At 33.2% G+C, this 17,286-nt stretch overlaps 1 protein-coding gene across 2 annotated transcripts; it reads right to left on the reverse strand.

Moving 5' to 3' along the window:
• Positions 1 to 5,451: 5,451 nt before the first annotated feature.
• LOC106768647 (G patch domain-containing protein TGH) lies at positions 5,452 to 17,003 on the reverse strand. 2 transcript variants are annotated; one of them, XM_014653899.2, is made up of 16 exons: positions 16,632 to 17,003; positions 15,937 to 16,027; positions 15,753 to 15,847; positions 14,829 to 14,932; positions 13,106 to 13,167; positions 12,961 to 13,035; positions 11,320 to 11,471; positions 10,811 to 10,886; positions 10,666 to 10,737; positions 10,512 to 10,589; positions 9,354 to 9,495; positions 8,603 to 9,089; positions 7,989 to 8,273; positions 7,780 to 7,908; positions 7,442 to 7,660; positions 5,452 to 6,726 (listed from the first exon to the last, which is right to left on the reverse strand). In XM_014653899.2, the coding sequence occupies exons 1-16, from the start codon at positions 16,764 to 16,766 to the stop codon at positions 5,872 to 5,874; spliced, it is 3,057 nt and encodes a 1,018-aa protein (XP_014509385.1). In that variant the 5' UTR covers positions 16,767 to 17,003; the 3' UTR covers positions 5,452 to 5,871. The 2 variants fall into 2 exon arrangements, with proteins under 2 accessions (XP_014509385.1, XP_022639371.1); XM_022783650.1 differs by lacking the exons at positions 15,937 to 16,027; positions 16,632 to 17,003 and having other exon boundaries at positions 15,731 to 15,847.
• Positions 17,004 to 17,286: the final 283 nt, after the last annotated feature.

A 17,286-nucleotide genomic window follows, 5' to 3' on the forward strand; every position in this document is an offset into this window, starting at 1 on the left:
TTTAAATATCCTTGACCTTAAAACTTGAATCCATGATAAATGAGGGTACTTTTGTCTACTATAATCCGGTACACATTGTTAAAACGTACCAACTGAAAAACAGGCTACGCGTGTTAACAAACCCCTTTAAACATAAATATAACATAACTATTTGTGTATATATTTTAATTTCTTTTTCTCTTTTGTTTATATACACTTCGGACTCTTCTAATGTTTTTTATGATCTAATTTTAAATTATTTATGTATTTTAATTTACTTTTTTGAACTATTTCTATCTGTAATTAGAAAGGAGGACTTTAAATTTTTAAACAGTAATTTCTTCCTCCGTCTAGAAAACCTGTCCTCCACGAATTCAGGTTTTGACTATCAAGGACATTCTTATTATTTTATTTAATATTTATTTATAAGCATTTTAATACGAATATTTCAAAAATTTACACCAACTAAAATATTGTTTAATCAAGATATCCCATTTCAACGTATTTTATATTACCTGTCTTTCACCGTTATTTACATATTATACATATTCTTTTATTAATATACTTCTATTAATTAATTTAATCAAATTTCAACTTTCTCATAATCTCTAATATTTATCAATTTTTTTTATCATTCAAAATTTTTATATTTTTCAATTTAGTATATATAGTTTAACTTTTTTCAGTTAACTAAATAATATCATTGTTATCTTGGATCGTTACGTTATATCTATTATTTGTTACCCTGTGTTAAAAATAAAACGACCAATCCTAACACTGTCATGCTACTTAATTAACGAAAAAAATTAAACCACTGATATTTAATTAAAAAATACAAGCAAAACTTTTCTTAATAAAAACTTAATTGAAAATATCTAAATTTACAAAGAATTTTAATTTTTGTTAAGCTTAAACAATACTTTATTTTTTAAAATATAAAATGAATGTTAAAATACTGGTTAATCAATGTTTTCTTAATTTTTGAAAATGATAAATACAAACTAAAATGCTTAATTTAAATAATATCAGTTCCATGCTTAACACCAAATTTAAATTCTCAGTATATCAATACAGATTTCAACTCTGAAAGGCTGAAAATTATTTACTAACCCTCAAATTTTAATATATATATATATATTAGAAAAACTTAATGCTAACATTGAAAATTTGCAAAGTTTAGAAAATTTCTCTTCTTTTTTTCATTTCATGGACTTCCTTTTATGTGATCGACTTTCAAAAAGAAAAAAATTAATATCAAAGAAATTTTCATTTGATTGACTTCCTTTCTATGTTATCGATTTTCAAAAGCATGAAATTGATATAAAAGAAATTAAAGATAAAGTGTCAGCAAATCACTAAAACAATAGTAATTATATTTTAATAAAGAAATATACAACAAAAGAAACCAAAAGGTAGTATTTAAATAATTCAAAATGAGTCCCGATAATGGGAATTTAAACGGAGGCGATGATAAAAATAAGAAATTGTTAAAAATGTAATAACTGTTTAAAATTAAATTTATTCCTATTATTGAAAACCAATTATTCTTAGTAATGTAATACTTATCTTAAAGAAGTTTATTTTCTATTTTCAATTAACGAGAAATCATGATATGTGTAGTTGTTAAGATAGTTATTGAAAATGTATTAATTAAATAACAGTATTAGAGAATCTTTACTTTAAAAAGAAAAATCATAATTTGGCAGTTGAAATTTACAAAATGGTTGTCATGTGTTTGAAGATTACACACTTTAGCGAGCGCGTTAATCATTTCAATTGTATTTTGAAATCAGATTCAAAGGATTATCGTTTACCCTTCACGTCAAAGCCGCAGTTATTGAACGATTTGCAAATAAAATATTTCAAAAAAATAAAATAATAAATTATTTTTTACACTAAATAAGCTTATATGAAAAAAAATATTTATATTAACTTATAAATAAAATATTTATTTTTATCTTATAAAAAACAACCTTTATTTTATAAAAATTTATGAAGAGAACTAATAATATATTCCCAATGTTGTGTGCCGCGTCATCTATGCATGTTGGTGGAACATGACTTTCGAAAAGGCTTTTATTTTCTGCACCCCTCCAAATTTTTAAAATAATCATCTACTCTTTCTAAAAGTAATTTTTAGATTATACATGTCGAAATATTTATGGAACAAAATTTTTGGAGTCTATAAAATGATATTTTTGGAAGAATTTTTCTAATCAAAATTTTTAGAATGCAGAAAATGTAACATCCCAATAAATATAACCAAAGCTATAATTCATTTTCAGGAGTCAACATGAACAATAAAGGAGAACAGTAGTGAATAAGCCGAGAGGTGAAAGAGATAGGAGAATAGCATTCAATTTAAAACTGTACAACAGTTTAATTAAGTATAATATTTACAAATTAGACCGAACGTCTTAGACAGAGTTCCTTGACCGAACGGTCAATCAGCAAAAGGTTTCCTATACAGAATGAAATTTCAAAAAAAACAAGACAACTAAAACAACTAAACTAAGGACCGGACGATCCTGCATAATTCTCAGGCACGGCTTCCACAGCATCCTCCAGAGTGCCTTCCAAAGCAGCTTCTAAGGTATCCTCCAAAGTACCCTCTACTCACACCCAAAAGGATGATCATTGCAGCGAAGAGAAAACCGGACGGCAACATAGATAAAGACAGAACAGAAAAGGGTAAGCTTATGTAAATTTAATTTATCATTTCGTCATACAAGTAAACATACAGACTCAAACCAGTCAATCATGCAAGCATACAATTTCAATACAAGCATACTATATTCCTTAAATCATGACCGACCACTAAGACACTGTCCGGACGGTATGAATATGTAGCTTGGTTGTCCCTAGCACCCGGTGTGGTGTAGTAACTGTATTTCCTTATCAGCTGCCACCCGAGGTTAGTCCTCAAACGGTTATCTATTCATATAACCGTGGACCTCCTGCCATTCCCACACATGAGTGACCTTCCTCTACCTGAGGAAACGCCCTCACGGAATATCAGGATCAGGACGACACCTGAGTCATTCCCACGTTCATACTTTACCAATCATCACAAATTCATGAGTTATTCCGCCAGTGGAATTCTCTTACTTAGTCAAATTCAACCAATGTTCATTATTACTTCCAAGCTGTTAGGGTGTTGAGAGAAGTACCAAATACCCAAGACCGAATCATAACTAATAGTGACCGAAAGGTTAATCGAAAAGGGAAAACTGAGTATCAAGAGTTCAAGTAAGTGGCCGGACGGTCACATCAAAGGTGAAACTGAATAACAGAAGAATGTCAAATGGTTGATAAGATAGTTTGGCAAAGAATGAGACATAACTCAAAGGTTGACTATAAGGGATAGTCATCCGAACGGTTTGGTAAGAGTATTATAAAATAGGCACTAATAATGGTCGAAGGCTGGTCTATGACCGAACACTTATAAGACCGGACGAATTGAGAAGGAAGAAACTCTTTAAGGGAATAAGAGGACTTTAGTCAAGTAAACTGAACGTATCAATAATTAAAGGTTCACTAGACTGTTTAGTCATTAAGTGACTGGACGGTTTTCAAAAGAAGAATATCATATTTGTAAGATTCATTTGTTAAGTGTCAGCCTAAGACCAAACACTTGTAAAGGCCGAACGCTTGGTTTATGACCAACGTTCTTAAGTATATGTCAATAAAATAATTGAAGGAAATCAACTAAGTTTAGTAAACACACTAGGCAGATCAGTCCGAACAGACCGAACGGAAAAAGGGAGGACCGAACGGTCCTAATGACCTTCGATCTCAGATTCATATTTTCTCTAAGTTTCATACATACTTTTATCAGTGCAGAATTCATAGTTCATACTTATCATACAACTCATACAACAACATACCATATTTCAATCATAAGAAATCAAATATACATTAAATCAGACATACATTCAAACCATACAGAGAATTATAGTTAAATTTTATAAGCTTCCCTTACCTCTAATTCCAGCTAAGTCTTTGAAAGTAGGTTGGTAGGAACTATCTCTTCTAGGGTTTCCAAAGTCAGATGTAAACTCGAAACCGGACGGTTCAAGTGAGAGAGGAGACCACCAGGAGGAGTCTTCAGGTGTGCTCTGAAGGGTGATCAGAACAGTAGATGGGTTAGAATTTTAGAGAGAAGGTAGGGAGGTTTAGAGAGAAGGAGGAGAATTTGAGATTTCAGAAAGTTGAGTTTGAGGAAGAAGAAGAAGATTGCATGCAAAAGTGGCGTCAGGTTTCATTCTTACCTTAAATACTGCCTCCAATCTGAACGGTCGGCCAACTTCCAGCGTGACACCTTACTTCCACTCCCTGGGGTTTCACTGCTATGCTGATACTGCACAGATCACGAGAGAAGGAAATTAAAGCTTGGCAGAGTTGGTCTCCCACTTACAAGGGAAGACCGGACGGTTTGACAAGTGTCCCCCCACTAAGGAGGATATTAAATGGGGTGTGACAGAAAATACATTATGAAATAAAATTTCTAAAATAGAATTTTATCAGAACAATTTTTTTGAAACAGATATGATATCTTTCGGAATAAATTTTTCAGACATCCTCATATGAAATACTTTTTGGAAAGAGCTTTCCATAATATTTTTCTTCTCCTTTTCTTTCTCTCGAACGTTCTTTCTCTCTTCCCGATAGTAGTAAAGGATATTTTCGTCTTGTTACTGTTTTTGCGTTGGTTCAGCTAGTAATTGTGGGACTGTAAAAAGAAGAAACCTTACGTTACATGTACAACTATTACATGAAAGAAGCCCAATTTAGTTTCATGATCTCCACATCTTTCAACAATTTGTAGAAGTTAAAAGATGTAATTCTGATTTTCATAAATGAAATATGAGCATGGCTTCAAAACAAGAATGAATGCAGTATAATTTTTAATTGACAGTGTAATTTGCTATTCGCCTAGGGTTTATGAGAAACTAAATTGGATTTTTGTAAACCTTGTAAGGAGTGAAGTAGGCTAAAGTTACTGGCGATCTATTAATATAAATTTGGGTTTTTTTTTTTCTTTTTTTTTAGGTTTCATAAGGTTGCTGCCGAAGAGGTGTTTTAGTAATAAGTTGCTGATTTCTAAACGTTATTTATTATATAAGTTAAAAATCCATGACGATTCTCAACACATTTAAATACTCTCACTTAAGGTCAAATAAACATTAAATCGGAACAATTTTAACATTAAAAAAGTACTCTATTTATCTAATAAAAATAAAATATGAATTTTTAATTGTATTATAAATGTAGTTGTAATGTAAGTGTACAAACCATACATATTCGTATTGAATGCGTGTAAAGGGTACATAATTTAAACCAATATAATGTAATAATACATTAAAAATATTTTTTTGATAGTAAAGAACCACTTTACAATCCACTTTTAGGAAGTAAAATAATTATTAATAAATGAATTTTTATATCTGTAAATAAAGAGAGATTGAAAGGTAAAAACGAAAATGCCAAATAAGTATAAAAATATTGAATATCAAAATTAACCAACAGCAGCGTTGATGTTAACTTGACCAACGTATGACATTTTCAATCCACTAACGAGATGTTTTATCTAGGGACTTCGAACGGATCTCCTGCAATTTTGGATATATTTGGAGATTTAGATAGAAAACACTTAGGACTTAAGCACTGTCTCTAATATTTAACATAGATGATAATTTCTTCAGATGGGTATTAAATAAGCAGCATTACTCGAAACCAGTGAAGCATATGCAAGAGACTTGAGAAGCAGATGAATCCATAGGGTGTATCAAAGCACCATCACCCCCAAAACCTAGTAATATCTTCTAACACAGCAATGACCCACCAACATAATTCCAAAAAGTTGTCAAAAACAAAGGAAACAAGTATCGCTCATTCCCTCCGCTTTTTCTCACTTCTGGAACGTGAATTGTCCTTCTCATTGCTATTACGAGATTCATGCTTTCTGTGTTTGCGGTGTTTTGAGTGTTTTTCACTTCTGCTTTTTTCTCGGGAAGAACCTTTCTTTTCTTTTGACCTTGAACTGTGTCTATCTCTTCTTTCGTCATCACTGAATGAATCACTTCCTGCATCACGCCTCTTATGTCCATGATGTCTAGAACGTTTTCTGCTCTTTTCCTCTTCTAATGAAGAACTGCTACTATAATTTCGGCGGTGTGTTACAGGGGTTTTAAGCTTCCTGTACTCCTCATATTTTTCCCTACTAGATCGCTTTCTGCTTTTTTCTTCTTCTGAACTGCTGCTATAGTCATGGTTGGGGACTAGAGGCGATTTAATTTTCCTGACATCATTAATATTCAGCTCAGACCTGTCGGGTTTATAGTTCATGTTACTCACTCCCTTGGTTTTCACATTACTGTTCTCACGGTTATTTCCATGAATAGTGAAACTTTTTGATAGACCACCCTCCTGAGCAATTTGCTGATCATATAGCAAATCATGATTTAAGGATATTTCGTCATTATTTTTACTGTCGAGGGTTTCAATTCTTGTATCTTCTTCATTAACAAGTTCTTTCCGAGTTGCAATGTTCTTAGACTTCTGTTTGGGGTAAGGCATATCAGGAGGAACCTCAATTCCTAGTTCCTTGCCCAATGATTCTAGAAAATCACCGGCAATCAATCGGCTCAAAGCTGTATTAGCTACTTCAGCTTTCTTTTCTTGATTATCCACTCTCCCAATACCAGAATCTCCCCCTTCATCGTCTGAATCATCGGAGAAAATTGCCTGCGATACATGAATTTGTTATAGGTTGCCTTGTGCAACATCACATAATATATACAAACAAAATTATCAAATTCGAGAGTTTACATAAACTCGTGAAAGTCGAATAAACTCGACTCGTAAACTCTTAAGAGTTTACTTTAGATGAAAAAATTATATAAATAATACCTTAATTCAAATAAGTCTACAAAATTATATAACTTTAGATAAATAAAATTTAGTTATATTGTTCATAAAAATAAATATTGTAAAACATAAATACTTAGATTATTGTCATTAATTTTGATGCATTTCATTAAATATATAACTTTCAAGCTCGCAGAATCGTTCCAAACTCGGGATTCTACACTATCCTATCGATTTCACAGTCGATTTTACCGAGTTTATGCAGAAAACGAGTTTACTTCCGAGTTAACTCGGAAACCATGTCTGAAAACATAAACTCGTACGAGTTAATTCGAGAGTTTGATAACTATGTATACAAGTGATAAATGAGCATTCGTTAATTTAGATTTCCACTCCTGGAACTCATGCTTAGTTCCAAGACTCAAACTAAATTAATAAGTATTCTCATCAGAAGTTACCCCCAAGATAATATGCTCACAAACAAAAAGAGTATATAGAAACATGTAAACATGCTTTGTAAAGGACGAAATGATTTCATGAAAGTATTAATTTTAAGTAGGATGGTCGGAAAGGGTGAGAAATTGGGTGTTACCTTGTACAAGTCAACTGGCCTTTCAATATTTTCAACTTCCACGTCCCCTTCAGTTTCATTTTCAGTAATACTTTTGGTTATGTCTTCAGCAGTATATTGTTGCAAAGGTGAGATGTCTTTTATTGATGTAACAGGGTCGTCCGGTTTGATACCTTTGACTGAATCTGATGTAAAAATCAAGGAATCCATTTTACTCCTAATCCGTGGAGCAGGTGGTGGCTGAAAAAGGCAAGGAATATCATTCTTCGACATAGACAAAAAATGATAAATGTTTTCCAAATCAAGCAAGAAAGCCAATGCAAGAATAACTTCAAAATGTAACAGACTACTTGAAGTACCTTCCCCATATAAGGATCAATCAAATCAAAGCGTTTGCACAGAAGAGGTGAAGGGCGCCATTGAAACTCTTCCCTCTTAGGGTAAGTTTTCTTCCTCAAAATATCATCAGCTTGCAGGTCTTTTTTTGGCTGTTAGCACGGGGATACATCAAACAAAATCAGGCAAAACTGTAGGGAAAGAAACAGAAGGAACATCACTTTAGTCATACCTCTAATTCACCAGAAGTAAACTGCATGACACCACCTGGGATGAAATCCATGGCAGATGGAGTCAAAGGCTTGCTTCCCCTGCCCTGTCGTCCTTTTTCTATTGCCTCAGCTGCAGCCTCAAAACTCAGTCTTTCTTGAGCACGAGCAGCCTCTGACATCTCACTAGCTAAACTAGAACTTGCAGAGCGCAATCCCCCTTTATATTTCTCCTTAAGGAATTGCTCAAATCTTTCTTGCTTTGCTGGATCATCTTTGAAAGGCTTTTCTACATTCATCAACTCACTCTGGCTCAAAAATAAAGAAACAAAGATATGTAAACACCCAAGCCTATTTGGCTATTGACAGTCTGGGGAAGGAACAGAGATCTCTACGAAAGTGGGAGGATGAATCTCATTGTAACTTCTTTTATTTTACAGAAATCAGTACAACCCCAAGCCTAATGGTGTGGGTACCATTGTGCCTTATCATTAAGATTCCACAGAAAGGAGTCTAAAAATCATGTCAAAGGAATTATGAGTTGAAGGCACAATCTGGTAAGCCAGCCACACTACTAGAAGCAATACAGAGATATTTTCCAATTTAGAGTTTAATGCAGTAAGATTGGACTACTTACAACTGATGTAGACTTGGTAAATGTATCAGTAAGATTAAATTGGAGTTGAATATCAGTCGAAGCAACAAATGAGGATGGACCTTCGGAGCTTTTTTCTAGAGGTTTTTCCCCTAAGATCTGGCCTCGGCTCTCAGCTGTCAGCCTCTTCACACCGGGAGTCATTTTTCCATCCACTTGCTGACTAGTCTGATCATTGTGTTTCTGCTGTGCCTCCCACAATTTCCTAGCATAATATTCATGGCCAGTTCCTCCAGAAAGAAAACTAAACAATGGATTTGATTGATTCTTTTCTCTAGATAAATCCTCATATAATTTTCCACATTTAGCTACCAGATTAGCAACCCCTTCAATTAATAATTTTAAATTTCCATCCTCTGGAGGAGGAGTGTCTGGTGGAGTAACTTCATAGCTCTTGCGGTTAAGGTCAAGTGGTCCAGAAAATTTGTGGTGGGGCACAAAATCCTTCGGAATCAGAGGAGCCTCAAATCTGAAATTCAGTTTATACAATTATGGTTTAATGTGCAATCATGTAAATACAAAATAGGCGAAGTAATAAAAAAGACAAGTATATATAGACTTCATAGCCAAGAGCAGTTATAATATCATAATGATAATGGATCCCGGGGCCATAGAATTACTATTAACCCAAATCAGAGTTAATAGAAATGAAAAACATTAAAGTTTATAATATAGAATTCTTACAATAAAAAGCATATCAGGTTCATAGTTTAGAAATAAACTGCTTTGTAACCTTTCCATTTTATAGTCAGAATTGGATGCAACTCTGAAACCAGGCAGATCACCGTGGTCCTTCGGCTCTTTCTTTGTCTGGTTTTCTAATCTCAATGTTGAAGGTTCTTCTACTTCTTGAACAGCATCTTCAAATTCGTAACCTTAAAAAAGAAACATACATTATGCCTATTTTTCTCATTCTTACAGAAGAAATTTACACTCTCAAGCTTACTTCAAGAAATTGTGCTCTTACAAAAAAATTAAAGCATATACACCTCTATATGGGAAAGACAATCATTATTTAAAGCAAAGCTGAGTGAATACTCAGAAGGAAGCACTAATTCTAGCATTCTACAGACAAATCATCACTAAAGAGTAAAACTAGGTACGATAAGTTGATACAGTATAACTTTTATTTCTAATTGTTTCGCGCAAAGTAATATATTGTATAAGCTTATCCGTTAAACCCTCATACAATATAATAATGAAAACTTACATGGGTTTTCAGATTGAGATTAGGCTTTATTATATTTGATGTTTAAGCTCAAGTAAAAGTCCTTCATTCAACCCTAGACACCCCATACCACTAGCCATAGCTTTTGAATTTATATGATTTTGCATCATCAATACAAAAGCAATTCAATGATTCAATTTCTCCCCCTTGATACTTTGATTTCACTAATCATCATCACCTGTAATGCACTAATATAATACATGCAAATATGGTGCAAAGAGTGAGTGCTGAAAATATACTAATATTAATCCAAAGACAAGGTAAATCAGAGTTCTGCTCCAATTCGTCACTATTTCAGTCTGATTATTTCTGCTGTCTATACCCGGAAGAGGAAATTTCTTCCACTAATACTGTTTCATCAAGATTTTTTGCAGTAACTATTTTTCTATCCTATTTTGGGTCCTGTCATATAATATACTTAATATATTTATGTGAAAAGTATTAACTTTTATCTTACGCAGCAGTATACAGTGCATCACCAAACATAATAGTCTAGATATCATAGCATATACAATGACACACGAAATACCAAGCATTAAAATTTTAATAGGCTGTATACCATTAGGATTTAACGTATCAGGCTTTTTCATCCTATCACGAATACCAACAAAGTCCCAAGTTAAACCATGTTTACTCCTAGCATGAAAGAGCAGAACTACTAACCAGTGGCATAGACATCCTCATCCTCAGCATCAAGCTCCTCCAGAGCTCCAATGCCAAAACCGGGGGCAGCCTTTCCTGCTGATGAAAGAATGCTGAGAGTTAAATCATTTTAGAGAAAAATATTTTTCATATACTCAGAGTTTAAGTATCTTACACTTCAAACCAAAAAGACTATCTCTAGAGAACCCAAGTCCCCCCTTGTTGGCTAAGCGTGATCTTTTTTTCTCTGTAAAAAAGAAGATAAGGCAATTAAATATGAATTTCTAGATCCCATATCATAGATGAAGAAAAATGCTTACCTCTAAACTCCGGAGCATGCTTGTAAGGATCAAAACCTAATCCATGCAGATCTTGCTTTGGGTTGAGTACGTAAACCTAAAGAAAAGATGTATATAAGGCACACATATTATTAATAATAAATCTCTACTAACAAGCAGCTAAAAGACAAATAAGAAATTGAGTCACACTAACTAAGTATGTTTGTTGAGGATGAGATATATATTCATCACAAAATCCACCATTAGATTGAAAGTTTGTACTAACACATGAAGAAACTCAGATGCAATTATTATACACAAACATACCTCACCGTTCCTCTAGGAACCCTTTTAATAATTCATCAGAATTTACTCTAAGGACTAAGCAATTGTTTGGGGGTGCTTCTTTTCAGATGGGTCAAAATCACATCACACGTCACAATCCCCAAAGAACCATATTGGAAAGGAAATAAACAATCAACCAACATATTAGAAGATAACCATATGTTAAACATACAACATTTCTATATGATTAGTAACAAGCTTCTCACCGGTATGTTCTTAGAAATCTGAGCATCGTCATTCACAGGCTCCTCAGGAAAATTTACAATATCGCCCTCGACAGACTCAGACTCTGATACCTTGACTTTTGGATCATCAGAAGAAAATGCTAAGAACGCTCTGCGTGCCTGTCTTCTGGCATCTGCACAGAATATACAATTACATGAACGGATATATCATTACATGGAAGCCTAGTTAATTAGACAGCAACCAGACAAAAATATATACAAAAATATTATTTTATATTAAAATAATATATATTCTGGATATGAAATAATAATAAAACAGATTGAATAGATCATAATCTTTGGAAACATTTCTTGATCGTAGAGATCAAATGACAGGATTCAGACACCAAAAATACACAGAATAGACCTCGCTCTTATTCACGTTCATCACTGTTACATCAATCTCATGCAAGGGGCAATGCTCCCTCCCACACAGGACAACTATGATCCTGTTTACAAGCCTCAGTAACATCCAGAAAAGAATCAAAGACCCCTTACACACAGACCCCAACTCCTATACATAGACTTTACATAGAAAGTCTAACTTCTCCTAACCACCTACCCAACAACCTAATTCTTAACCTTTTTCCTCCTAACATAAACAGTCATTATTATATCACAAAGCCTAACCAAGAATTACACTAAGGGTCTAATTTACGAGGAAAAAGATGAAAGATAAGGAAAAAGAACAAGAAAAAGACGAATGCAAAACACTTAAAGTGATAATCCAGCTAGCAACTCTAAAAACTCAGACAAAAAGCCCACACTACAAAACTATGTAATACTAAGCCCATTCCCAATTATGAAAAGGGAAAATCACTACTACTAGGCACAAGGAAAGGTTATTGTAAGTCAGCAAGGTGTATAGTAAAAGAATAAAATATAAATGAAAAGAGAACCACGGCCAAGTGCATTCCATCCTATTAACAATCGGTGCATGTTATTTTAATTGTATCAATTCGCCCTTTAGAAAGGATTGCTTAAAAGAAAGACAAGCATCCAAATATGAAAAAGATGATGAACACCATAAAACAATTAATATAATATAAATATTACATAAACTGGTAATAACTTTATCCTATATTACTTTTTTTTAATAGTGCTGAAAGAAATTGTAGCATGCACAAAGCAATCTAAATCGCAATAGTTATTGAACCTCAGATTATCAAATACATTAAAATAATATCAAATGCAATTAACAAACAAGGTAGATGAACAAAAAACGAATCTTGATCTGATTTAGCAACATGTGGATCTAAAACTATGTGATCCTGTGATTTTATCCAGGAAAAAAAAAGAAGAAAAAAGCCGCCTGATTTAAGGGGTTGTTCAGTTTGAAAAAAAATATTTTGATTACACTTTTTGTTTCCTGTTTTCTGAAGTTTATACAGAAATGGTGGAAACAAAAACGAAAATGATAAAAAAAAAATTGTTTTCACTGTTCCTAATACAAACTCCTAAAAAATTGAAATAAAGTGAAACAGAAATAAGAAAGTGTTTTCTCAAACCATACAGCCCTAAGAACCCTTTCTCACAATATAACTTATATTGGACGAACTTGTATCAAAAGGTATAAAATAGAAAGCAAACAAATAGCTAAAAATTGGTAATGGGAAATCATACCATACAATGCATCAGAATGTGAATCCTTGATCGTGCGGCCACGACTCCACCCCATCTTTAAGAGCAGTTTTACCCCTAAAACATGTGAAGGAGGTAAGAAACAGAATATTTTTAAAGAAAATGCTATTCAAGTTAAGTGGAACACCTATAGACTCATTGGCCGGAACAACTATTTCATCAGGAGCAGGTCCAGGTATTACGGATGGTCTACAACGAAACAAAAAACACCACCAAGCACAGAGTTGTCATCAGAAAGATAAGAAACAAAAACAAAAAATAGAGGCAAATTATGGAGAAACAAGAAAAAGCTGTAAAGCTGCATTTTGCTTTCGGGAGAAAAAACTCTAATTCAGATTAATAATATTGAAGATTACATAATGGGTAGAATAGTAGCTTATTACAAACATCCATATTTTGTAAGAGCAACTCCAGAGCAGAGTTAACCAGTTGCTTAACAAAAACTAGTTGCGTCTAATAAGAAACTGCAATGGAGTTAAGCTACGTTGCAATAAGAGTTTCTAAAACTATAGCAAGATTGTTTCTACAAGGAATGGTGCTTAAGAAGAAAAATGGGAAAAAATTATATTATTTTTAACTTGTCAAAAGGTGAAATGTAAATAAGATATGTGTGTGTGTAAGTGCTTATTAGAACAACCCATTGGAGCAAAACGTGTAAAAATTTGGTATGAATTGCTCAAAAATGATGTAGCATAACGACTCCCATTTAAAGTGGAATAAGAACTCCAGTGCTGGAGATGCTCTAACATATTGAGATTTATAAAAATGGTGAATATAGACATGGAAATATGGAGGATTTCCATTAAAGAAAAAAAAATGGAGGATTTTCATTAAAGAAAATCGAACTATTTGAAGAACACAATTACACATCAATTTTAATTTCAATCTTATAAATTCTTTTAACTCAAAAGATCACAGTGCGTCACAGTTCAATGGATCAGAAGTTCAAACGTTATACTCATCAACACCACAAAGGGAAAAGAATTTTAAAAGTAAAACTTTTGTTTAATATTTTCAGAACCAAGAAAAATATAGGTGAGCCTAACAACCATTCAAATAAAAAAGCCAAAAGTCGTATACACAGATAACTAGCACGCCTTATTTTCTACTCCTCCAGCGCATGAGGCTCATTCCCACCTAGTGGGGTCTGAGGAGGATAAATGCACATAGCCTTACCCCTGCAGGCAAACAAGCTGTTTCTAGGATGTAATTCCGTCACAATCAGATTGGAAGGTGGCAGCAACCTTACTGTTGCACCAAGGTTTGCCCTCTCTTTGTGACAAAGTGAAATCAAAATTAAAATGTCAATAGTTTGTCTATAAGCATGATTCACAAGTGAACTTATGGTGACATTTCATCCAAGTAACTGGCTCCACCTAGTGAGAAAAGGTTTGGTGATGGTTGTTAAATATGTATAAGGTGATTATAATAGAAAGAGAGAATAATCGTTAACAAAAAAAGGGATTAAACAAACACACAAGTTGAATAATGAAACAAAGTTCTCCAGTCCCTTGAATATTTATAAAAGGAATTCTCCAAAACGAACCTACTATGGATTAAACATCAAAGATACTGAATAATCTCCCATTTCTCACAATTTTTGTAATACATGAGAATCAACTGTCAAAAAAGCATAAAAATAGAGGACTGGTAATGGTTTTCCGGTAAAACCTCGTATTAAGATGTAAACACTAGAGCAGATAAAAAATGATGAAAACAATAAAGCTACAGAGATGCAAAAGCATTTCAATATCCACTCTGAAAAAAAAAAAAAAACACACCACAAATAGAAGTTAACTGATATATGTACATCAAATGACCGTAATAACAAGTAGAGAAATAAAATGCACCTCTGTTTCTGTTCCGTCTCAGCTTGTTTGCGAGCAATTTCAGCAGCTGTGAAACCAAATGTATCAAACTGTGAAGTAGTCCCCAAAAAACGACCTTCCAATTCCTGTGATACATGGAAAGGGTATGTTAGAGCACAAAAAACCTTTATCTACCCAAAAGATTGAACCCCCAGACACTAATTAAGTAATGACCTACTTGATCCCATCCAAATCAAAGAAATGTTGTGACTATGTTAATGATAGTATCATTATTTTCTACAGCATGATTTTAGTTCAGATTCCTTCTGGACAAGCAAACAAGATTATATTCCTGTCCTAGAAACATCATAATATCTAATGATAAATACATAGCCCTCCTCGCATTTCAAATATTTAAAATATCACCCACTATGCTCCATTTCAACTAAAATTAAGGAAACTTCCTTGCTTAAATTCTAATAGAACACACTTTCCTCAATTGTAGAATTTTAACATAACAAATCTAATAGGTTTGCGTATTCTACAAAGGATTCGCTTCTAACATTTTCCACTTTTAAGTGGGTGCTTGTAATATTCAAAATCCCAAGGTAATATGTGGATGGATTTATTTATGCTAATTTAAATTTAATAAATTTTCACATCAAAAGATATTGAAAACGACATAAAAATGTAGAACCATGTAAAAGGCACCAATGAAATTGATCATCAATGAATAATATATATCAAATTTAAGTTTAAGGACAACTGATAAATATAACAGAAATATCTATCTGCCTTGAAATGGTTCTAGAGTAAAAGGCTGGATCTGCTTTATATCACACCTCCAGTACCAACACCTATACTGCCTTAGAAGTCAATAGGAAGACTTTGAAACATATAAATTTAAATATCTTAAAAATTATGCATAACAAAAAAACCTATACCGGCATCTATCATTCAACATACAGATTTCTCGTCTTCATCTAGAAAATTCAGTATATTCTGCTCTTTGAATTCTGCTCTGTTCTTCCTGGATGATTTAAATGACTGGGGTGCCCACCCTGCACATTCATTCATAAAGTTAACAGACGGCCAGCTTTAAAATTCAATTCTGAGACAGAACGATTATGATTTCCTAATGAACTTATACCTTCTTTTGAGCCCACTGTATTATAGTAACCAGCAGAATAGCCTCCTGTAAATGCTCCATGGAATCTTCTCCGCCCTTCCTCGTCTCTAACCTGGAGTTGGTTAAATCAAAAATTGTGATGAGGTTAAGATCCAGGCAGCATTAATTAAGTAATGCCAAATTATTATCGTTTTTAAAAGGCTCATTGCTAATGAATTTAAGCAATAAAACCAAGTACCGACTTTAATTATAAATCACATATATCCACACATTTCACAGCTACAGAAGCAATCAACCGCCTTTCCTTAAATAGGTTTCAAATGCAAAATACAGAAATGTAAATTCAGAATATGAACACACTCACTATACAACCAAAACAACGTCACTAAAGATACAATAACAATTAACAGGAATATTAATATTCCAATAGCTTCTAGTCAATTCTTTTTTTCACCAATTATAGTATTTAATCGAATAGCTCCAGGGAAGTAGCTGTCAGAGACAAAACTGAACTCCTCCATGAACCTAGAGGCAGAATCAGACCATTCAATCCAACGGCATAATCAACTTCACTTTCTAATTTCACGGTAAAAAAACAAAACCAAAAACCCTTAAGTCTTTTGCCATGCGCATTCGCGATTTCCAGAAACAGTGCCAACGCCAAATCAATTCAACGCCGACGTAACGGAATTTCGGTGAGGAGCATAAATGCTTACCTCTTGCTTCCAAGCTGGGAGAGTTCGAAGTTGACCGGAGGACTCGGCAATGGCCTTCTTCTTGCGACTGATTACATCGTCCTCACGCTCTATCGGTGTTCCGTAGAAAACAAAATCGTCTTCGTCAGACTCCATTTATCTCCACTTAATCGTTAAATTGGAAGACTGTTATTGCCCAATCCAATTTCAGACGTATCTGTTGATATTGAATGGCGAAAAATAAGCTAGGGTTTTGTGGAAGCTCGTCTTGGGTGTGCAAAATCGATTGGCATGAAGTGCGAGAATAACATGCCTCGTCGATTTGTATGGAGAGAGGAAATGTTAGATTATTATACCAAGGGATCGATTCATATTGATTTTAGATTTAAGAATTAAACATGTTTCTATAGCTTATCTCAGTTTTTTTTCTTTTGTCATATAAGTTTATATTTAACAATTAAATGTGTTTTTTAAATTTGTCAGTATTTCTCTTCTAAATTTTTTTTTTCATTTTCTGAAATTCAAAATTGAGTAACTAACCAGCTAGGTTAGATACCAGTATTTACTCGTTATGTGCCATAAAAAAAATCATCTATTATTATTTATAAGATATGTATTTAAAAAATATTTTAAAATATATAAATATTTGTACGTACTAATATTTAAAAGTATATAT

The sequence above is a fragment of the Vigna radiata genome, chromosome 7 (assembly GCF_000741045.1).
Source record: "Vigna radiata var. radiata cultivar VC1973A chromosome 7, Vradiata_ver6, whole genome shotgun sequence".
Classification (NCBI taxonomy): domain Eukaryota; kingdom Viridiplantae; phylum Streptophyta; class Magnoliopsida; order Fabales; family Fabaceae; genus Vigna; species Vigna radiata.